We start from the raw sequence: 25141 nt of genomic DNA, 5'->3' as shown, positions 1-25141 counted from the left end.
TGGTAGTGGTCTATTTATAGGAATGGGTTAGCTTAGGGGCTATTCGGTCCCTCCGATCACAATCATACGGTCCAAGAAAAATAGGTTAGGAGAGCCCAACAAAGAACCGAAGATATTTTAGGGATGTTTCGGGATGAACCAGCCCCAACGGTCACGACTGAGCAGTTCGGGTTTGAGACAGTTTTCGGAGGGGCACGCGAGGGGTTTAACGAAAGGCCGTGGAGACAAGGGGGTTTGATGGGCTCAGAAAAGAGAGGGAAGAGAGCAGTCCGGTTGATCTGAGAGGAGGTCAACAAAGACAAGGAAGAAGCGACAACTATGAACGGATGCAAGTTTTATGAAAACATGCGGATGCAATGCTCATGATAGCATGATGAAATGCAACAAACAAATAAATAACACAACTGACACTCAAAACATGGAAGGCATCTGGAGCATCAGTCTTAGGTCATTACAAATGGCCGCCTGCCTCTCAGACATGATTAGTGACCATTCCCTGGACTTCCTGGGTCTGCACGCAACTATGAAAAAAAGATTTCACACCTAAATGCTTGAGGAGAATTGAGCCCTTTGACATTTTTCATTGGAATTGGGTGCCTCCTGTGGGCAAATCTAGGGGCATACTGTGTGGTGCGAGGAGAGATACCCTGGATGTAGTGTCGGGTACTAGGGGTAAATATGTGCTTCAAATGATAGTCCCTGACAAAAAGAAAAAAAATCAAATGGGGCCTACTAGTGGTATATGGATCGGCACATGATGAATTCAAAGAAGAATTCCTGATTGAGTTGGCTGCCTCCTGTAGTGCCATGAGTATACCCTACATAGTTGGGGGGATTTTAACATCCTGAGACATCCTGGAGAGAAGAATAAAAAATGGTGAACCACAAAGCCACTGACCTGTTTAACTCCATTATCAATACTCTAGCCCTTCGGGAAATCCACATTAGCGGAGGTAAATACACGTGGACCAACAATCATGCTCACCCCACATTGGAAAAACTAGATTGCATCCTCATGTCTGAAAGTTGGGAGGATACGTTCCCACTTGTTTCTGTAAAGAAATTAGTCTGGGAAATTCCTGACCATAACCCCCTGTTGCTCTCTTCCGGGGAAGAAGGGCGTGAAGCCCCAAAACCTCGTGAATTCCGCTTTAATTGGTCCTAGATCAAAGATGACAATTTCTTGCCTAATATTAGGAGAATTTGGGCCAGGAAAGTTGCATCACCAGACCCTATAGATATCATGAACATCAAGGTGAAAAAAGATTTAAGACTTACTTCAAAGGGTGGGGATCAGATAGGTATGGCCACGATAAATAAAGAAAAGAAGAACTATGCATGGAACTCTCTATGCTGGAAGAGCTGGAAGAGGAAGACATGTTACCTCCTGACCTCTATAGTAGAAAAGTTGATGTCAGTGTCAAGCTCTATGAGTCATTGGTGAATGAGGAGATCTTTTGTCTCCAACAGTCCCACGAGCGTTGGCTCCTCAAAGGGGATTTAAACACTCATTATTATCATAAAATTGCTAATGGGCATAAACACATAAACACAATCCAATCACTTAGGGTGGGAGAGACAGTGATTGAAGGCACGGACAATTTAATTGCCCACGCCACTGACTTCTATAAATTGTTGTTTGGTCCAGCCCATGGTAACCAATTTCACCTTGACCCCAACACCTGGTCTGACGAGGATAAACTCAATGAGAGGGATAACCTAGACCTTTGCCGTGAATTCACGGAGCTGGAGTTCAAGGAGGCGTTATTTGACATGGCTTCTAACAGTGCTCCTCGACCAGATAATTTCCATGTTGAATTTTTTCAAGCGTGCTGGGATGTTGTCAAAGAAGATACCACGGCCCTGTTAAGCATTTCCATCAAGGGACACTTGATGTCCAACGACTTAATTACGGAGTCATCACTTTGCTCCCAAAAGTGTCTGGAGCTGAGAAGATTCAGTAATTTAGGCCTATATATATGCCTACTTAGATGCCCATATAAGTTGATTACTAAAGTTCTCGCCTGCAAAGTCGCTATTTACGCAGACAAACTCATTAGCTCTTCTCAGAATGCCTTTTTGAAGGGAAGGAATATTATGGACGGAGTTCTATCTCTCCATGAAATTCTTAACTATACTTATGTTAAGAAAAAAGTGGGGATCATCCTCAAGTTGGATTTTGAAAAAGCCTATGACAAGGTTAATTGGAATTCCTCCTAGAATGCACAAGATGTGGGTATTTAGTGATACTTGGTGTGGATGGATTAAACAAATCTTTTACAATGGTACAATTAGTATTAAACTTAACAACAGTGTTGGCCCTTATTTTCAGAGTAAGAAAGAGGTTCGTCAGGGGGATCCCCACTCCCCCTTCCTGTTTAACTTGGCTGTTGAGTGCCTTACCAAAATGATCAAAAACACCGAAAAAATAAACTGATTGTGAGTCTAGCCCCTGATCTTATTCCTGATGGAGTGGTGGTTTTGCAATATGCAGATGATACTATCATTTGCATAGAAGATGACATAGACAAGGCAGTTAACCTGAAGTTGTTGTTGTACATGTTCGAAATGATGTCTGGTCTGAAAGTAAATTTTTAGAAGAGCGAGATTCTTACTGTAGGTGGGGATGAAACTGTTGTCAAAAAATATGCAGAGATCTTCAACTATGAGGTCGGCCATTTCCCACTCAAATACCTGGGCATGCCTGTCAGTTATACTAATTTGAAAACCTCTAATTGGGAGTTCATTGTTAGTAAATATAGAAAAGGTTTGAAGCCTGGATTGGCAATGCTTCCTAGATGGGAGGTAGACACACCTTGCTTGACTATGTAGTTACTCAGATTTCTCTATACCACATGTCTATGTGCCTCATGAACAAAACCTTAATTGAAAAACTAGATAAACACAGACGCAAGTTCTTCTGGCAAGGGTGCAACAACAAAAAAGAGATATTACCTTGTCAAGTGGAGCAGAATCTGTAGATCCAGAGACAAAGGGGGCTAGGCGTAAAAGACCTCTAGAACCAAAATATTAGCCTAATGGTTAAATGGTGGTGGAAACTAGAGACTCGAAACGGCCTATGGCAGGACATCGTCCATGCTAGGTACCTACGCAACAAATCTGTTGCTGAAGTTGTTCCTAGGTTTTCCGATTCACCATGCTGGAAAGCCTTGTTGAAGGTAAAAGAAATATATATCATGGGCAGGAAAATTGATATTGGGGTTGGAAATATAGTCAGGGTGTGGAAAGATTTAATTAATGGGCTGCTCCCATTACAGGATCAGTACCTGTTGGGGAACGTAGTAATTTCAAAAAAATTCCTATGCACACGCAAGATCATGGTGATGCATAGCAACGAGAGGGGAGAGTGTGATCTACGTACCCTTGTAGATCGACAGCGGAAGCGTTAGCACAATGCGGTTGATGTAGTCGTACGTCTTCACGGCCCGACCGATCAAGCACCGAAACTACGGCACCTCCGAGTTTTAGCACACGTTCAGCTCGATGACGATCCCCGGACTCTGATCCAGCAAAGTGTCGGGGAAGAGTTCCGTCAGCATGACGGCGTGGTGACGATCTTGATGTTCTACCATCGCAGGGCTTCACCTAAGCACCACTACAATATTATCGAGGATTATGGTGGAAGGGGGCACCGCACACGGCTAAGAAAACGATAACGTGGATCAACTTGTGTGTCTAGGGGTGCCCCCTGCCTCCGTATATAAAGGAGCCAAGGGGGGGGGTGCGGCCGGCCCTAGTAGGAGGCGCGCAGGAGGAGTCCTACTCCTACCGGGAGTAGGACTCCCCTCCCTTTCCTTGTCCAAGTAGGAGAGGGGGAAGGAAGGGAGAGAGGAAAGGAAGGAAAGGGGGGGCGCCGCCCCTCCCTCCTTGTCCAATTCGGACTAGGGGGAGAGGGGGCACGCGGCCTACCCTGGCAGCCCCTCCTCTTCTCCACTTTAGGCCCATGAGGCCCATTAACCCCCCGGGGGGTTCCGGTAACCCCCCGGTACTCCGGTTTTATCCGAAACTTCCTCGGAACACTTCCGGTGTCCGAATATAGCTGTCCAATATATCAATCTTTATGTCTCGACCATTTCAAGACTCCTCGTTATGTCCGCGATCATATCCGGGACTCCGAACCAACTTTGGTACATCAAAACTCATAAACTCATAATATAACTGTCATCAAAACCTTAAGCGTGCGGACCCTACGGGTTCGAGAACAATGTAGACATGACCGAGACATGTCTCCGGTCAATAACCAATAGCGGAACCTGGATGCTCATATTGGCTCCCACATATACTATGAAGATCTTTATCGTTCAGACCGCATAACAACATACATTGTTCCCTTTGTCATCGGTATGTTACTTGCCCGAGATTCGATCATCGGTATATCAATACCTAGTTCAATCTCGTTACCGGCAAGTCTCTTTACTCGTTCCGTAATACATCATCTCGCAACTAACTCATTTAGTTGCATTGCTTGCAAGGCTTAGGTGATGTGCATTACCGAGAGGGCCCAGAGATACCTCTCCGACAATCGGAGTGACAAATCCTAATCTCAAAATACGCCAACCCAACATGTACCTTTGGAGACACCTCTAGAGCTCCTTTATAATCAACCAGTTATGTTGTGACGTTTGGTAGCACACAAAGTGTTCCTCCGGTAAACGGGAGTTGCATAATCTCATAGTCATAGGAACATGTATAAGTCATGAAGAAAGCAATAGCAACATACTAAACGATCGAGTGCTAAGCTAACGGAATGGGTCAAGTCAATCACATAATTCTCCTAATGATGTGATCCCGTTAATCAAATAACAACTCTTTGTCTATGGTTAGGAAACATAACCATCTTTGATTAACGAGCTAGTCAAGTAGAGGCATACTAGTGACACTCTGTTTGTCTATGTATTCACACATGTATTATGTTTCCGGTTAATACAATTCTAGCATGAATAATAAACATTTATCATGAAATAAGGAAATAAATAATAACTTTATTATTGCCTCTAGGGCATATTTCCTTCAGTCTCCCACTTGCACTAGAGTCAATAATCTAGATTACACAGTAATGATTCTAACACCCATGGAGCTTTGGTGCTGATCATGTTTTGCTCGTGGAAGAGGCTTAGTCAATGGGTCTGCAACATTCAGATCCGTATGTATCTTGCAAATCTTATGTCGCCCACCTGGACTAGATCCCGGATGGAATTGAAGCGTCTCTTGATGTGCTTGGTTCTTGTAACGCCCTCGATGCGGCTATATCTCCCATGTGTCGAAGCACGACTTAGAGGCATAACCGCATTGAAAGTAATGTCGCAAGTGAGGTAATCTTCACACAACCCATGTAATACACAAGGGAAAGAGATACATAGTTGGCTTACATCCGCCACTTCACACAATTACATGAATAAAGCATTACATCATCCAGATACAATCAAGGTCCGACTACGGAACCAAAATAAAAGAAGAACCCCAAATGCGACAAAGGTCCCCGATCGACCCCAACTAGGCTCCACTACTGACCAACTAGAACGAAACATCACAAAGGACAAGATCTTCGTCGAGCTCCTCCTGAGCTTGGTTGCGTCAACTGCACGGTCTCATCGGCACCTGCAAACTGGTTTTGGAAGTATCTGTGAGCCACAGGGACTCAGCAATCTCGCACCCTCGCGATCAAGACTATTTAAGCTTATGGGTAAGGTAAAAGGTATGAGGTGGAGTTGCAGCAAGCGACTAGCATATATGGTGGCTAACATACGCAAATGAGAGCGAGAAGAGAAGGCAAAGCACGATCGATAAGATTATGATCAAGAAGTGATCCTAAAACAACCTACGTCAAGCATAACTCCAACACCGTGTTCACTTCCTGGACTCCGCCGAGAAGAGACCATCACGGTTACACACGCGGTTGATGTATTTTAATTAAGTTAAGGTTCAAGTTATCTACAACCGGACATTAACAAATTCCCATCTGCCCATAACCGCGGGCACGGCTTTCGAAAGTTCAAATCCCTGCAGGGGTGTCCCAACTTAGCCCATCACAATCTCTCACGGTCAACGAAGGAATAGACCTCCTCCCGAGACATTCCGATCAGGCTCGGTATCCCGGTTCTACAAGACATCCTCGACAATGGTAAAACAAGTCCAGCAACACCACCCAGATGTGCCGAGATATCTCGAGAGGAGCTGCACATATCCCGTTCTCAGGGCACACCGGATGAGCAAGACATCAGGTAGGCCAGCCCAGAGTTGCCCCTGGTAGCCCCGGACATCGCTCGGTTGGACCAACACTCAGAGGAGCACTGGCCCGGGGGGGGGGGGGTTAAAATAATGATGACCCATAGGAGCGCGACTCCCAAGGAAAAATAAAAGGCTAGGTGGCAAATGGTAAAACCAATGTTGGGCATTGCTGGAGGAGTTTTATTCAAGGCGAACTGTCAAGGGGTTCCCATTATACCCCAACCGCGTAAGGGACGCAAAATCCGGGAACATAACACCGATATGACGGAAACTAGGGCGGCAAGAGTGGAACAAAACACCAGGCATACGGCCGAGCCTTCCACCCTTTACCAAGTATATAGATGCATTAATTAAATAAGATATATTGTGATATCCCAACAAGTAAACATGTTCCAACAAGGAACAACATCTCCATGTTCCAACAAGGAACAAACTTCAATCTTCACCTGCAACTAACAACGCTATAAGAGGGGCTGAGCAAAGCGGTAACATAGCCAATCAACAGTTTGGTAGGACAAGGTGGGTTAGAGGCTTGGTTCAACAATATGGGAGGCATGATAAGCAAGTGGTAGGTATCGCAGCATAGGCAAAAGAGCGAGCAACTAAGCAAGCAAAGATAGAAGTGATTTCGAGGGTATGATCATCTTGCCTGAGATCCCGCAAGGAAGAAGAACGAGTCCATGAAGAAGACAAACGGACGTAGACGAACAGGTCCTCACAAACGCGACGTTATCGGAACCAACCTGAAGAAGCAAACACCGGAAAAGAAGCACACCACATAGTAAACAACCGACACATGAACATGGTATGATATGCGAGATGCGGTATGCGATGCATATGCATGATTCGACAAGGAATGAATGAACCTGGCCTCAACTTGGAAATCCAAGTGTGGCACTGGAAAGGTGTGATGAAATCGCTTGAAAACAATATAAAGAACGCCGGAATCGGAGTTACAGTTTGGAAATGGCAAGCGATTCAAATATGACGCCGGTCTGCGATTTACAGCAAGTAGCCATCTAAATGCAATGAGATGAACATGCTACAGCACTCAAACATGGCAACAAAATACAAGGCAAGGATGCATTCAAGAAGCTTAACAAAAGTCTAGCACTGAGCTACGGCCAATTCATCCATTAACAGGTTCAAACAAGCATGGAAAAATGCATATGGCAAACAGATTTCAGACTTAGTGAAATTAACACTTGTCTGGAATTTCAGATCAGATAGCACTATTCGGAGCATGAAAACTATATGCGACAGGGCCTGAACATGGCAAAGTAAAGCATGGCATGGAGCTACTCAAAGAGCTTAACAAAAGTCCCTTAGTGACCTTGAGCCAAAAGGGATCAGAAAACACATTGCAAGCATGTGAACATGGCAAAAACATAATCAGTTCTCAGACTTGGTGAAAACTGGAGCATGCTGAAAACAGATATCAAGTAGGCATGTATACGAGCTCGATGCACTCACTACGGAGCAAGTCATGACCATCTAAGCATACACCCATCAAGAATACACAAAATTCAAGCTAGACATGGCAAGAACAATAGCATAGCATGCACGAATCAACTATAACATCCTCGACAAAATCGCTAACAAGTAGACAATCTGCCCAGATTCACAAAGTAGCAAAAGTAGAGCTCGATTGACTCAAGCTAGGGTGTTCCATAATTGCAAACAAAGACATGGATGGATAGAGCACTACAAGATTAACAAAACATCCTTATGATCATCCTCAAAAGAGGCACGGATCACTAGGAAACAACATGAACATATGGCATCATGAAATAAACAGATCAAGGACTTAGTGGAAATGCTAAGTCCCTGAAATCAGCACTACCAAGTGCCTCACTTTGCAAGCTTGTAATATTCACCACACACATCAGAAAAATACATGGGTTGCACCTATGGAAAGATGAAAAAACCCTTAACAAAACATATGTAGAGTTCATGGGCATATCACGCACACATCAATCATGGCAAATATGACAAATAGCTAAATGATGCAGCAGATCTGACAATTAACTCAACTAGCACTCTTCTAACAGCATTTCGGGCATCAAGATGAGCTCAAATGAAAATGATGCAATGGAATGATGTACTCTCTGAGGTGAACATTTTGATATGCTATATGCCCAAATCGGAGCTACGGATGAGGAGATACGATGCTATGAACATGAGCACATGGATTTGAAAATTTAGGGACTTAGAAGAAAAAAAAACGACCTAGGGTTTACTGTTCACCGGATCTGGATTGGGGCACGCGGATCGTGGACCGCCAGAATCGAAGGTGGCCGGAGCGGGACGAACGGCGGCGAGGTGCTCCCGGGCCGGACCTCACTGGATCCGGCCGGCAGGGAGTCGGAGAGGCGGCGGGGGAGGCGCGGCCGGCCGGCACGGAGCCAGCGAAGAAGGGCGGCGAGGCAGCGGCGGGCGGCGGCGTCCGGTCGCCGGAGGTGGAGACAAGCGCGGGCGGCGGCGGCAACGGGCCTCGGGGGCCCTCCCTGGGCCTCCCGGGCCGACGAAGTGGGGCGAGGCGCGCGGCGTATGGGCGGCTGCCACGTGGCGGCGGACACGGCGGGCGGACAATGTCCGTCGGCGGGAAGATGTCCGGCAGGTGAGGGGAGAGAGGGGGCTAGGGTTTGCGCGAGGATTTCGTGGGAGGACCTATTTATAGGCATAGGAGGAGCTAGGAGAGTCCAAATGAGGTGCGGTTTTGGGCCACGCGATCGTGATCGAACGCTCTAGATGATGGAGCAGGTTTAGGTGGGTTTTGGAACAAATTGGAGGGGTGTTGGGCTGCAACACACACGAGGCCTTTTCGGTCCCTCGGTTAACCGTTGGAGTATCAAACGAAGTCTAAATGGTACGAAACTTGACAGGCGGTCTACCGGTAGTAAACCAAGGCCACATGACAAGTCTCGGTCCAATCCGGAAATGTTTAATCCACACACACGAGAAGAAGGTAGAAATGACCACCGGAGGAGAACGGAGCGCCGGAATGCAAAACGGACAACGGGGAAAATGCTCGGATGCATGAGACGAACATGTATGCAAATGAAATGCACATGATGACATGATATGCAATGCATGACACGCAAGAAATGACAAGACAACAACAGCGAATAACTGGACGACACCTGGCACATCGGTCTCGGGGCGTTACAACACTCCACCACTACGAGAGGATCTCGTCCCGAGATCTAGAATGGCACCGGAGGGACAACGGAAGAGAAAGAGAAGAGGTAAACCAAGTTGCTTCTTTGACAAACGAGTGAGACCGAAGAACCTTTAAAAGGTTAAGCCATTTAGAGAAAAGAATAGAACAGAGATAAATCAAGTTGAAAATACTCTGTAAGCAAAGAGGAACAAGGAAGAACAACTTTGGGCAGCACTCCGGTTGAGAAGGGATGCAAGGCTTGAGAAGGCGAAAGAACTTGAGCAAAAAGGACAGAACACTCTGGTTAAATGGATAATCACGAAAAGAACACGGTCCTAACAAAACAAGAAGATGGGTTGAACAGAGCAACATCACAATGCCTCCGGAACAAAAGTAAGAATGGAATGGAATGAACGTAGGGGAACACGATCTTGAGAGAGCACACTTACAACAAATACTAGACCGGAGTTGTTGGAAAACCAACAACGAAAAGAATAAGCTTGATATGGACTTATAGAAGACATCTCAAAATTATGAGGTGAAATTCTGCCACTAACGGAAAACAATGGATTGGATTGATATCAACAAGAATACGAGAAGCTATATCATCGGGAGGATAAAAGAAGAAGTTGGGTCATTTATAAGCACCATAATTAGCAACAATCCTTAGGGAAAGCTTTAGGTGAAATATAATCCAAGATAACTTCAATGAAGAGGTTGATGGATTGAGAAGAGCTCATGCTCGAAGGACTTGATGGGTTTAAACTATCTCATACTTGACAACTTGCGAATCATGAAACATGAAGGGACATTGTCAAGAAAGACATAACACCATCTCAAAAGATAAGGGGGAACAATTGCACTCCGGATTGCAAGATGAAGAATGCTTGAGCTCCTTAGAAAAGAATCTCAATGAAAACTTCGAGATGGAATTAAATACTTTATGAAACATCATGTAGAGCCTCCATGAAGAACTCCGGTAACAAAGGGTAACGACAAGAAAGAGAAGTTGAAAACACAAGGTGAAACCTTGCGATGATTGGAAGAGCTCTGCGACGAGATAAGTTGAAACTTGGAGCTCCGGAAAAGAAAAGATGAATCAAGTGAAACCGAGAATTTGATGAGCCTCCGTAATAAAAAATTGAATATACTCGATGAAACAAGAATAAAAATTACATTATTCTTATCCTTCACCCATTAAATTGATGACAAGCAATGGATTTGGCATATTACTTATTCTCGTAGAAAGGATTAAGAGAGATATAAGTCAAACTTGAGAAGGTATTCAAAGAACCACCGGTAGAATGAAACAACAAAAGAATTAATATGATAAACGAAGGAAGACAAAAATCTTGGAAGAACCACCGTAAGAATTAAAATGATCGAGGAAAAGATAAAGAACACCGGGAAGAATTATGAAATGAACGAAGATGCTTGAGAGGATTTAGATACATGAGAACAAAGGGATCACAAACTGATTAGAGATCACTTGAATGAAGCACCTGTAAGATTGGAGAATGATAACTGAAAGCTGAGAATTAATAAATCTGAATTGATGGACTCCGGATAACAAACTGAGAAGACTCTTGAATTACTCCGGATAGGTGAAAAGAATTCTCAGGATCAAAACAATTACGAGAGGATGGCAACAAGCTGGAATCAAAAATCTTGAAGAGAATGGAGAAAGATTAAAGAGAAACTCTTCTTCGGTCTTCAAAAGATGAGAATGACAACGAGAAACACTACCAAGAATTATTGAGGCACCGGAATAAATAAGAATATAAAAGTTGAGTCAACAATGAAATGAATTTAAAGAATCTTGGAGAAAGACATTTAACTGATGATAAATCATACTTACGTCAAACTTTGAAAAGAAATTTTTGAGGATAGCTCCGGGAAAATAGGAAGAGTCAGGTAAGATCCTGGGAAAAGACCTGTGGATTAGGGCCCACTCAAAAGATACACCGTTGAACGATTACTTGAAAAGAGAGATTGCACCGGTTGAATAAAAGGCTTGAATACGATAGGACCTCGAAATAGCTTGAATGAAAGCAGAGTGGAAACACGAATCTTCGAGATATCTTAAGCATGACGGAACAGATGAATAGCAAGCGGGGAATGATTATGAGGTGAACCGACAAGAGCAGACATTTGAAACGAGGAAATGATATGATCTTCAACAGTTGAATTGGTTCCACCGGAGAAGATAAAAGAACAAAGAATGATAAACTAGAAGCTCCGTTAGGATCTTCATGACAATCACCGCATACGAACATTGACTGAAAAAGAACGAAGAGACTTCACATGAATAAAATGGATATTTGATTAAGAAAACTGAGTCCTCGAAGAAAAAGGGTGGGTGGGTGGGAAAACAAAGACAACTTGGAGACGGATGAAACAAACACTGTTGAGAAGAACTGATACTTGATCAAGCGGATGTTGAAACGAACGGATTCACTTGAAGAGAAACACACCGGTTGAAAAGGATTGACAAGACAATCTGGATGATCAAGAAGGATTGGTATTCACATCGGAGTATGAGAACACCATTTGGGGAAAGGTATGGAATCAACACTTGACTTCAAAGCAACTCGAATACCACAGCTCAAAACAAAAACAAAGGATTGGCTTGCAGAATAAGCCGGAACAAACATATGATAGAGATTTCGTCCGAAGTTTTCGTGGTGGGGCCTACACGGGCTCGATCGTACAGCACCATCATGTACAAGGCAGTGCACATGACATACGAAGCGTCCCCGAGTCGGCATAGCCAAGGACTCTTTAAGACACAACGAGACCACTGTAAAACCAACCGTGAATAGGCGGACCACTAGACGTCGAACCCCAATTTCATATCGTACATCTGTCGGAAAGATATCCTAAGAGCTACTTGAATTCCCACCTATGAAACTCCCGAACCTTTCCAGTTATGCAATCGGGTGTTGGGGATACAGGGGAAGCATAATATCTCACCCAAAACTAGCAAATCCTACATCCAGCTGTATCCATCCTTCAACACATAACCAAGAAACCCTCAGAAATCATCTACCTCAACCTTCGAAAAGCATCCGTTATACAAGTTATGGCGATACTCCCGAACTCCCGCCCCAGTACTGGGTGGCGTCGAGGTTATCTCACCAACGAACTGCATAAAAGAGATTTTTGATGTCGGCGTACTAAACTCAGGTATTCCAGAACTGCAACGATAAAATTATGACGACAACACCTCAGAGCTCAACTCCCCGGGACACTTCCACAAAACCCCTGACAGGAGGCACCAAGACAATGTTCTCGTCATAAAACCATCGGAACGATTCCAAGATACCCGCATGATCCTAAAATTGTTTTTAGTGAAATTTGAAAAAGAGAAGAGTCAAAACTCTACGTCAGGATGCCTTACCAGAGCGATGAGGAGACTGGGAAGTAAAAAGAATTCCTAAACTCTCCGATATATAATTCCTAACTGACTCAAAACATTTTTCTAGACACAACAACGGCTGCTAAAAATGATCAAGCAATGGGGCTCCTAAGGTCGGGGAAGGTTCTGATACCAACTTGTAACGCCCTCGATGCGGCTATATCTCCCACGTGTCGAAGCACGACTTAGAGGCATAACCGCATTGAAAGCAATGTTGCAAGTGAGGTAATCTTCACACAACCCATGTAATACATAAGGGAAAGAGATACATAGTTGGCTTACAACCGCCACTTCACACAATTACATGAATAAAGCATTACATCATCCAGATACAATCAAGGTCCGACTACAGAACCAAAATAAAAGAAGAACCCCAAATGCGACAAAGGTCCCCGATCGACCCCAACTAGGCTCCACTACTGACCAACTAGAACGAAACATCACAAAGGACAAGATCTTCGTCGAGCTCCTCCTGAGCTTGGTTGCATCAACTACACGGTCTCATCGGCACCTGCAAACTGGTTTTGGAAGTATCTGTGAGCCACAGGGACTCAGCAATCTCGCACCCTCGCGATCAAGACTATTTAAGCTTATGGGTAAGGTAAAAGGTATGAGGTGGAGCTGCAGCAAGCGACTAGCATATATGGTGGCTAACATACGCAAATGAGAGCGAGAAGAGAAGGCAAAGCACGGTCGATAAGATTATGATCAAGAAGTGATCCTAAAACAACCTACGTCAAGCATAACTCCAACACCGTGTTCACTTCCCGGACTCGATCGAGAAGAGACCATCATGGTTACACACGCGGTTGATGTATTTTAATTAAGTTAAGGTTCAAGTTATCTACAACCGGACATTAACAAATTCCCATCTGCCCATAACCGCGGGCACGGCTTTCGAAAGTTCAAATCCCTGCAGGGGTGTCCCAACTTAGCCCATCACAAGCTCTCACGGTCAACGAAGGAATAGAGCTCCTCCCGAGACATTCCGATCAGGCTCGGTATCCCGGGTCTACAAGACATCCTCGACAATGGTAAAACAAGTCCAGCAACACCACCCAGATGTGCCGACAAATCCCGATAGGAGCTGCACATATCTCGTTCTTAGGGCACACCGGATGAGCAAGACGTCGGGTAGGCCAGCCCAGAGTTGCCCCTGGTAGCCCCGGACATCGCTCGGTTGGACCAACACTCAGAGGAGCACTGGCCCGGGGGGGTTAAAATAATGATGACCCGCAGGAGCGCGACTCCCAAAGGAAAATAAAAGGCTAGGTGGCAAATGGTAAAACCAATGTTGGGCATCGCTGGAGGAGTTTTATTCAAGGCGAACTATCAAGGGGTTCCCATTATAGCCCAACCGCGTAAGGGAAGCAAAATCCGGGAACATGACACCGATATGACGGAAACTAGGGTGGCAAGAGTGGAACAAAACACCAGGCATACGGCCGAGCCTTCCACCCTTTACCAAGTATATAGATGCATTAATTAAATAATATATATTGTGATATCCCAACAAGTAAACATGTTCCAACAAGGAACAACATCTCCATGTTCCAACAAGGAACAAACTTCAATCTTCACCTGCAACTAACAACGCTATAAGAGGGGCTGAGCAAAGCGGTAACATAGCCAATCAACGGTTTGCTAGGACAAGGTGGGTTAGAGGCTTGGTTCAACAATATGGGAGGCATGATAATCAAGTGGTAGGTATCGCAGCATAGGCATAGCAAAAGAGCGAGCAACTAAGCAAGCAAAGATAGAAGTGATTTCGAGGGTATGATCATCTTGCCTGAGATCCCGCAAGGAAGAAGAACGAGTCCATGAAGAAGACAAACAGATGTAGACGAACGGGTCCTCACAAATGCGACGTTATCGAAACCAACCCGAAGAAGCAAACACCGGAAAAGAAGCACACCACATAGTAAACAACCGACACATGAACATGGTATGATATGCGAGATGCGGTATGCGATGCATATGCATGATTCGACAAGGAATGAATGAACCTGGCCTCAACTTGGAAATCCAAGTGTGCCACTGGAAAGGTGTGATGAAATCGCTTGAAAACGATATAAAGAACGCCGGAATCGGAGTTACGGTTTGGAAATGGCAAGCGATTCAAATATGACGCCGGTCTGCGATTTACAGCAAGTAGCCATCTAAATGCAATGAGATGAACATGCTACAGCACTCAAACATGGCAAAAAAATACAAGGCAGGGATGCATTCAAGAAGCTTAACAAAAGTCTAGCACTGAGCTACGGCCAATTCATCCATTAACAGGTTCAAACAAGCATGGAAAAATGCATATGGCAAACAGATTTCAGACTTAGTGAAATTAACACTTGTCTGGAATTTCAGATCAGATAGCACTATTCGGAGCATGAAAACTATATGCGACAGGGCCTGAACATGGCAAAGTAAAGCATGGCATGGAGCTACTCAAAGAGCTTAACAAAAGTCCCTTAGTGACCTTGAGCCAAAAGGGATCAGAAAACACATTGCAAGCATGTGAACATGGCAAAAACATAATCAGTTCTCAGACTTGGTGAAAACTAGAGCATGCTGAAAACAGATATCAAGTAGGCATGTATACGAGCTCGATGCACTCACTACGGAGCAAGTCATGACCATCTAAGCATACACCCATCAAGAATACACAAAATGCAAGCTAGACATGGCAAGAACAATAGCATAGTATGCACGGATCAACTATAACATCCTCGGCAAAATCGCTAACAAGTAGACAATCTGCCCAGATTCACAAAGTAGCAAAAGTAGAGCTCGATTGGCTCAAGCTAGGGTGCTCCATAATTGCAAACAAAGACATGGATGGATAGAGCACTACAAGTTAACAAAACATCCTTACTGATCATCCTCAAAAGAGGCACGGATCACTAGGAAACAACATGAATATATGGCATCATGAAATAAACAGATCAAGGACTTAGTGGAAATGCTAAGTCCCTGAAATCAGCACTACCAAGTGCCTCACTTTGCAAGCTTGTAACAGTCACCACACACATCACAAAAATACATGGGTTGCACCTCTGGAAAGATGACAAAACCCTTAACAAAACATATGTAGAGCTCATGGGCATATCATGCACACATCAATCATGGCAAAAATGACAAATAGCTAAATGATGCAGCAGATCTGACAATTAATTCAACTAGCACTCTTCTAACAGCATTTCGGGCATCAAGATGAGCTCAAATGAAAATAATGCAATGGAATGAAATGATGTACTCTTTGAGATGAACATTTTGATATGTTATATGCCCAAATCGGAGCTACGGATGAGGAGATATGATGCTATGAACATGAGCACATGGATCTGAAAATTTAGGGACTTAGAAGAAAAAACGACCTAGGGTTTACTGTTCACCGGATCTGGATCGGGGCACGCGGATTGAGGACTGCCGGAATCGAAGGTGGTCGGAGCGGGACGAACGGCGGCGAGGTGCTCCCGGGCCGGACCTCACCGGATCCGGCCGACAGGGAGTCGGAGAGGCGGCGGGGGAAGCGCGGCCAGCCGGCACGGAGCGTGGCGCGGCGCCGGCGAAGAAGGGTGGCGAGGCGGCGGCGGGCGGTGGCGCGCGGCGGCTGGCGGCGTCCGGTCGCCGGAGGTGGAGACGAGCGCGGGCGGCGGCGGCAACGGGCCTCGGGGGCCCTCCCTGGGCCTCCCGGGCCGGCGAAGTGGGGCGAGGCGCGCGGCGTATGGGCGGCTGCCACGTGGCGGCGGACACGGCGGGCGGACAATGTCCGTCGGCGGGAAGATGTCCGGCGGGTGAGGGGAGAGAGGGGGCTAGGGTTTGCGCGAGGATTTCGGGGGAGGACCTATTTATAGGCATAGGAGGAGCTAGGAGAGTCCAAATGAGGTGCGGTTTTCAGCCACGCGATCGTGATCGAACGTCTAGATGATGGAGCAGGTTTAGGTGGGTTTTGGGCCAAATTGGAGGGGTGTTGGGCTGCAACACACACGAGGCCTTTTCGGTCCCTCGGTTAACCGTTGGAGTATCAAACGAAGTCCAAATGGTACGAAACTTGACAGGCGGTCTACCGGTAGTAAACCAAGGCCGCATGACAAGTCTCGGTCCAATCCAGAAATGTTTAATCCACACACACGAGAATAAGGTAGAAATGACCACCGGAGGAGAACGGAGCACCGAAATGCAAAACGGACAACGGGGAAAATGCTCGGATGCATGAGACGAACACGTATGCAAATGAAATGCACATGATGACATGATATGCAATGCATGACACGCAAGCAATGACAAGACAACAACAGCGAATAACTGGACGACACCTGGCACATCGGTCTCGGCGCGTTACAGTTCTCTTGTGAAATCTGGATTCCTTTGCCAAGGCAATTGCACCAGTATTGTCACAAAAGATTTTCATTGGACCCGATGCACTAGGTATGACACCTAGATCGGATATGAACTCCTTCATCCAGACTCCTTCGTTTGCTGCTTCCGAAGCAGCTATGTACTCCGCTTCACATGTAGATCCCGCCACAACGCTTTGTTTAGAACTGCACCAACTGACAGCTCCACCGTTTAATGTAAATATGTATCCGGTTTGCGATTTAGAATCGTCCGGATCACTGTCAAAGCTTGCATCAACGTAACCATTTACGATGAGCTCTTTTTCACCTCCATATATGAGAAACATATCCTTAGTCCTTTTCAGGTATTTCAGGATGTTCTTGACCACTGTCCAGTGATCCACTCCTGGATTACTTTGGTACCTCCCTACTAGACTTATAGCAAGACACACATCAGGTCTGGTACACAGCATTGCATACATGATAGAGCCTATGGCTGAAGCATAGGGAACACCTTTCATTTTCTCTCTATCTTCTGCATTGGTCGGGCATTGAGTCTTACTCAATTTCACACCTTGTAACACAGGCAAGAATCCTTTCTTTGCTTGATCCATTTTAAACTTTTTCAAAACTTTGACAAGGTATGTGCTTTGTGAAAGTCCAATTAAGCGTCTTGATCTATCTCTATAGATCTTAATGCCTAATATGTAAGCAGCTTCACCGAGGTCTTTCATTGAAAAACTCTTATTCAAGTATCCCTTTATGCTATCCAGAAATTCTATATCATTTCCGATTAGTAATATGTCATCTACATATAATATCAGAAATGCTACAGAGCTCCCACTCACTTTCTTGTAAATACAGGCTTCTCCAAAAGTCTGCACAAAACCAAATGCTTTGATCACACTATCAAAGTGTTTATTCCAACTCCGAGAGGCTTGCACCAGTCCATAAATGGATCGCTGGAGCTTGCACACTTTGTTAGCTCCCTTTGGATCGACAAAACCTTCCGGCTGCATCATATATAACTCTTTTTCCAGAAATCCATTCAGGAATGCAGTTTTGACATCCATCTGCCAAATTTCATAATCATAAAATGCGGCAATTGCTAACATGATTCGGACAGACTTAAGCATCGCTACGGGTGAGAAGGTCTCATCATAGTCAATCCCTTGAACTTGTCGAAAACCTTTTGCAACAAGTCGAGCTTTGTAGATAGTAACATTACCGTCAGCGCCAGTCTTCTTCTTGAAGATCCATTTATTATCAATTGCTTGCCGATCATTGGGCAAGTCAATCAAAGTCCATACTTTGTTTTCATACATGGATCCCATCTCAGATTTCATGGCTTCGAGCCATTTTTGCGGAATCTGGGCTCACCATCGCTTCTTCATAGTTCGTAGGTTCATCATGATCTAGTAGCATGACTTCCAGAACAGGATTACCGTACCACTCTGGTGCGGATCTTACTCTGGTTGATCTACGAGGTTCAGTAGTAACTTGTTCTGAAGTTTCATGATCATTATCATTAGCTTCCTCACTAATTGGTGTAGGTGTCACAGAAACCTGTTTCTGCGATGTACTACTTTCCAATAAGGGAGCAGGTACAGCTACCTCATCAAGTTCTACTTTCCTCCCACTCACTTCTTTCGAGAGAAACTCCTTCTCCAGAAAGGATCCATTCTTAGTGACAAATGTCTTGCCTTCGGATCTGTGATAGAAGGTGTACCCAACAGTCTCTTTTGGGTATCCTATGAAGACACATTTCTCTGATTTGGGTTCGAGCTTATCAGGTTGAAGTTTCTTCACATAAGCATCGCAGCCCCAAACTTTTAGAAATGACAACTTTGGTTTCTTGCCAAACCACAGTTCATAAGGCGTCGTCTCAACGGATTTTGATGGTGCCCTATTTAACGTGAATGTGGCTGTCTCTAGAGCATAACCCCAAAACGATAGCGGTAAATCTGTAAGAGACATCATAGATCGCACCATATCAAGTAAAGTACGATTACGACGTTCGGACACACCATTACGCTGTGGTGTTCCAGGTGGCGTGAGTTGCGGAACTATTCCGCATTGTTTCAAATGTAGACCAAACTCGTAACTCAAAAATTCTCCTCCACGATCAGATCGTAGAAACTTTATTTTCTTGTTACGATGATTTTCAACTTCACTCTGAAATTCTTTGAACTTTTCAAATGTTTCAGACTTATGTTTCATTAAGTAGATATACCCATATCTTCTTAAATCATCTGTGAAGGTGAGAAAATAATGATATCCGCCACGAGCTTCAACATTCATTGGACCACATACATTTGTATGTATGATTTCCAACAAATCTGTTGCTCTCTCCATAGTACCGGAGAACGGTGTTTTAGTCATCTTGCCCATGAGGCACGGTTCGCAAGTACCAAGTGATTCATAATCAAGTGGTTCCAAAAGTCCATCAGTATGGAGTTTCTTCGTGCGTTTTACACTGATATGACCTAAACGGCAGTGCCACAAATAAGTTGCACTATCATTATCAACTCTGCATCTTTTGGCTTCAACATTATGAATATGTGTATCACTACTATCGAGATTCATCAAAAATAGACCATTCTTCAAGGGTGCATGACCATAAAAGATATTACTCATATAAATAGAACAACCATTATTCTCTAATTTAAATGAATAACCGTCTCGCATCAAACAAGATCCAGATATAATGTTCATGCTCAACGCTGGCACGAAATAACAATTATTTAGGTCTAATACTAATCCCGATGGTAGATGTAGAGGTAGCGTGCCGATCGCGATCACATCGACTTTGGAACCATTTCCCACGCGCATCATCACATCGTCCTTCGCCAGTGTTCGCTTAATCCGTAGTCCCTGTTTCGAGTTGCAAATATTAGCAACAGAACCAGTATCAAATACCCAGGTGCTACTTCGAGCTCTAGTAAGGTACACATCAATAACATGTATATCACATATACCTTTGTTCACCTTGCCATCCTTCTTATCCGCCAAATACTTCAGGCAGTTCCGTTTCCAGTGACCAGTCTGCTTGCAGTAGAAGCACTCAGTTTCAGGCTTAGGTCCAGATTTGGGTTTCTTCTTTTGAGCAGCAACTTGCTTGCTATTCCTTTTGAAGTTCCCCTTCTTCTTCCCTTTGCCCTTTTTCTTGAAACCAGTGGTCTTGTTGACCATCAACACTTGATGCTCCTTTTTGATTTCTACCTCCGCAGCTTTTAGCATTGCGAAGAGCTCGGGAATAGTCTTATTCATCCCTTGCATATTATAGTTCATCACGAAGCTCTTGTAGCTAGGTGGCAGTGATTGGAGAATTCTGTCAATGACGCAATCATCTGGAAGATTAACTCCCAATTGAATCAAGTGATTATTATACCCAGACATTTTGAGTATATGCTCACTGACAGAACTGTTCTCCTCCATCTTGCAGCTATAGAACTTATTGGAGACTTCATATCTCTCAATCCGGGCATTTGCTTGAAATATTAACTTCAACTACTGGAACATCTCATATGCTCCATGACGTTCAAAACGTCGTTGAAGTCCCTCTTCTAAGCCGTAAAGCATGGCACACTGAACTATCGAGTAGTCATCAGCTTTGCTCTGCCAGACGTTCATAACATCTGGTGTTGCTCCAGCAGCAGGCCTGGCACCCAGCGGTGCTTCTAGGACGTAATTCTTCTGTGCAGCAATGAAGATCATCCTCAAGTTACGGACCCAGTCCGTGTAATTGCTACCATCATCTTTCAACTTTGCTTTCTCAAGGAACGCATTAAAATTCAACGGAACAACAACATGGGCCATCTATCTACAATCAAACATAAACAAGCAAGATACTATCAGGTACTAAGTTCATGATAAATTTAAGTTCAATTAATCATATTACTTAAGAACTCCCACTTAGAAAGACATCCCTCTAATCTTCTAAGTGATTACGTGATCCAAATCAACTAAACCATAACCGATCATCACGTGAAATGGAGTAGTTTTCAATGGTGAACATCGCTATGTTGATCATATCTACTATATGATTCATGCTCGACCTTTCGGTCTCAGTGTTTCGAGGCCATATCTGCATATGCTAGGCTCGTCAAGTTTAACCTGAGTATTCCGCGTGTGCAAAACTGGCTTGCACCCGTTGTAGATGGACGTAGAGCTTATCACACCCGATCATCACGTGGTGTCTGGGCACGACGAACTTTGGCAACGGTGCATACTCAGGGAGAACACTTTTATCTTGAAATTTAGTGAGAGATCATCTTATAATGCTACCGTCAATCAAAGCAAGATAAGATGCATAAAAGATAAACATCACATGCAATCAATATAAGTGATATGATATGGCCATCATCTTCTTGTACTTGTGATCTCCATCTCCGGAGTACCGTCATGATCACCATCGTCACCGGCGAGACACCTTGATCACCATCGTAGCATCATTGTCGTCTCGCCAATCTTATGCTTCCACGACTATCGCTACCGCTTAGTGATAAAGTAAAGCATTACAGTGCAGTTGCATTGCATACAATAAAGCGACAACCATATGGCTCCTGCCAGTTGCCGATAACTCGGTTACGAAACATGATCATCTCATACAATAAAATTTAGTATCATGTCTTGACCATATCACATCACAACATCCCCTGCAAAAACAAGTTAGACGTCCTCTACTTTGTTATTGCAAGTTTTACGTGGCTGCTACGGGCTTAAGCAAGAACCAATCTTACCTACGCATCAAAACCACAACGATAGTTTGTCAAATTGGTGTTGTTTTAACCTTCGCAAGGACCGGGCGTAGCCACACTCGGTTCAACTAAAGTTGGAGAAACTGACACCCGCTAGCCAGCTTTGTGCAAAGCACGTCGGGAGAACCGGTCTTGCGTAAGCGTACGCGTAATGTCAGTCCGGGCCGCTTCGTACAACAATACCGCCGAACCAAAGTATGACATGCTAGTAAGCAGTATGACTTATATCGCCCACAACTCACTTGTGTTCTACTCCTGCATATAACATCAACACATAAAACCTAGGCTCGGATGCCACTGTTGGGGAACGTAGTAATTTCAAAAAAATTCCTACGCACACACAAGATCATGGTGATGCATAGCAACGAGAGGGGAGAGTGTGATCTACGTACCCTTGTAGATCGACAGCGGAAGCGTTAGCACAACGCGGTTGATGTAGTCATACATCTTCACGGCCCGACTGATCAAGCACCGAAACTACGGCACCTCCGAGTTTTAGCACAAGTTCAGCTCGATGACGATCCCCGGACTCCGATCTAGCAAAGTGTCAGGGAAGAGTTCCGTCAGCACGACGGCGTGGTGACGATCTTGATGTTCTACCGTCGCAGGTCTTCGCCTAATCACCGCTACAATATTATCGAGGATTATGGTGGAAGGGGGCACCGCACATGGCTAAGAAAACGATTACATGGATCAACTTGTGTGTCTAGGGGTGCCCCTGCCTCCGTATATAAAGGAGCCAAGGGGGGTGCGGCCGGCCCTAGTAGGAGGCGCGCAGGAGGAGTCTTACTCCTACCGGGAGTAGGACTCCCCTCCCTTTCCTTGTCCAAGTAGGAGAGGGGGAAGGAAGGAAGAGTGGAGAGGAAGGAAAGGGGGGGGGCGCCGCCCCTCCCTCCTTGTCCAATTCGGACTAGGGGGAGAGGGGGCGCGCGGCCTGCCCCGGCAGCCCCTCCTCTTCTCCACTTTAGGCCCATGAGGCCCATTAACCCCCCGGGGGGTTCCGGTAACCCCCCGGTACTCTGGTTTTATCCAAAACTTCCTCGGAACACTTCCGGTGTCCGAATATAGCCGTCCAATATATCAATCTTTATGTCTCGACCATTTCGAGACTCCTCGTTATGTCCGTGATCATATCCGGGACTCCGAACCAACTTCGGTACATCAAAACTCATAAACTCATAATATAACTGTCATCGAAACCTTAAGCGTGCGGGCCCTACGGGTTCGTGAACAATGTAGACATGACCGAGACATGTCTCCGGTCAATAACCAATAGCGGAACCTGGATGCTCATATTGGCTCCCACATATTCTATGAAGATCTTTATCGGTCAGACCGCATAACAACATACGTTGTTCCCTTTGTCATCGGTATGTTACTTGCCCGAGATTCGATCGTCGGTATATCAATACCTAGTTCAATCTCGTTACCGACAAGTCTCTTTACTCGTTCCGTAATACATCATCTCGCAACTAACTCATTTAGTTGCATTGCTTGCAAGGCTTAGGTGATGTGTATTACCGAGAGGGCCCAGAGATACCTCTCCGACAATCGGAGTGACAAATCCTAATCTCGAAATACGCCAACCCAACATGTACCTTTGGAGACACCTGTAGAGCTCCTTTATAATCACCCAGTTACGTTGTGACGTTTGGTAGCACACAAAGTGTTCCTCCGGTAAAAAGGAGTTGCATAATCTCATAGTCATAGGAACATATATAAGTCATGAAGAAAGCAATAGCAACATACTAAACGATTGAGTGCTAAGCTAACGGAATGGGTCAAGTCAATCACATCATTCTCCTAATGATGTGATCCCGTTAATCAAATAACAACCCTTTGTCTATGGTTAGGAAACATAACCATTTTTGATTAACGAGCTAGTCAAGTAGAGGCATACTAGTGACACTCTGTTTGTCTATGTATTCACACATGTATTATGTTTCCGGTTAATACAATTCTAGCATGAATAATAAACATTTATCATGAAATAAGGAAATCAATAATAACTTTATTATTGCCTCTAGGGCATATTTCCTTCATTACCCACGGTTGTTTGAGATTTGTAAGCATCCAGAAAGCACCATGGACAAAAAACATGAGCTTAACAACACCTCTGTCTTCAGACGTAGGCTTACCCCTGAACCGTCTAAACAGTGGGAAGACCTACGTGCTGTAGTTAAAAGTATCCCTTTAAATGAGAAGAGTGATCGATTTTTTTGGGGTCTAAACCAGAATGGCAAGTTCACCACTAAATCAGTTTACAAGATGCTAGAAAAACCCCTTAGTGGATGCCACTACAAGTAAATATGGAAATCTAAAATCCCTCTTAAGATAAAAAATCTTTCGTGGCGGCTATCGCAAGACGCAGTACTTACCATGCAAGTGATGAAAAAAAGAAAATGGCCAGGGTAGCCTTGCTGCCCTTTTTGCAAGGAGGTGGAAACAACCCAGCATCTCTTCTTTACTTGTCCAGTGGCCAGGGTAGTATGGCGATCTATTGGGGTGGTTTTAGGCACTCACAAATGTTCAAGGAATTATTGGCAATATTTCGTTTGGTGTCACAAGTTTCTTCCTGGGAAGAAAACATTCTACACGCTGGGCTTAGCAACCACTTGCTGGGCCATCTGGTTGGCGGATAATCGGGCTACTTTTGAAAAGAAACAAATCAAGACACCTTTTGAGATTGTGTTTTCTCTGTGCTCTTTTCCAGTTTACTGGATAGGTTTACAACAAGGAGACGCCGCCAGGGAGTTACGTACAAGAGCAGAGATGATCAGGACGAGTACAATGCAGCTGATGAAGATGTGTGATGCTGCCAAGCAACCGATCCAAGGTGCCTGATGCTTCGTGACGCTCTCGATGAGGAGATGGCTGCCATAGACAGGCGTCTGCTTTCTTTTGCTTCTGCCCGGAGGAGTTGGTTCTCTTCGGCTGGCATGATACTGTGGTTATTCTAGATTGATCTTCTAAAAAGTGTAATAGGCTAGACTTAATTTGTGCTACTCAGGTTTTCACCCCATAACACTCGTTTCGATTACGAGCGAGTGTGGTGGGTTTCCTAGTAGTGATGGAACTCGCTCTACCTCTTTCCCTTCTCTCGACTTTTCTGTTGGAACTGGTTGTATTTCCGTTCTATGCAATGGAAAGGGGTAAAGCCCGGTTCTAAAAAAAATCTGTTTGCTGTTAAGCCTGTTATAGCTAGCATATGCCTCTT

The 25141-nt window shown here is 44.7% G+C and overlaps 1 protein-coding gene across 1 annotated transcript in view; it reads left to right on the top strand.

The window, feature by feature from the left end:
• The window catches only part of LOC147990901 (uncharacterized), a 40321-nt gene extending 15463 nt beyond the window's left edge, over positions 1-24858 (top strand). The window contains exon 4 of the mRNA XM_087533413.1: positions 24650-24858. Within this exon, the coding sequence (XP_087389539.1) occupies positions 24650-24768 (119 nt within the window). The 3' untranslated portion in view covers positions 24769-24858. The remainder of the gene's footprint in view (positions 1-24649) is intronic.
• Positions 24859-25141: the final 283 nt, after the last annotated feature.

The sequence above is a fragment of the Triticum urartu genome, chromosome 1A (assembly GCF_056163025.1).
Source record: "Triticum urartu cultivar PI428250 chromosome 1A, HENAU_Tu73, whole genome shotgun sequence".
Classification (NCBI taxonomy): Eukaryota; Viridiplantae; Streptophyta; class Magnoliopsida; order Poales; family Poaceae; genus Triticum; species Triticum urartu.
The sequence above is the reverse complement of the archived record's forward strand: the minus strand, read 5'-3'. Positions and strand labels throughout refer to the sequence as shown.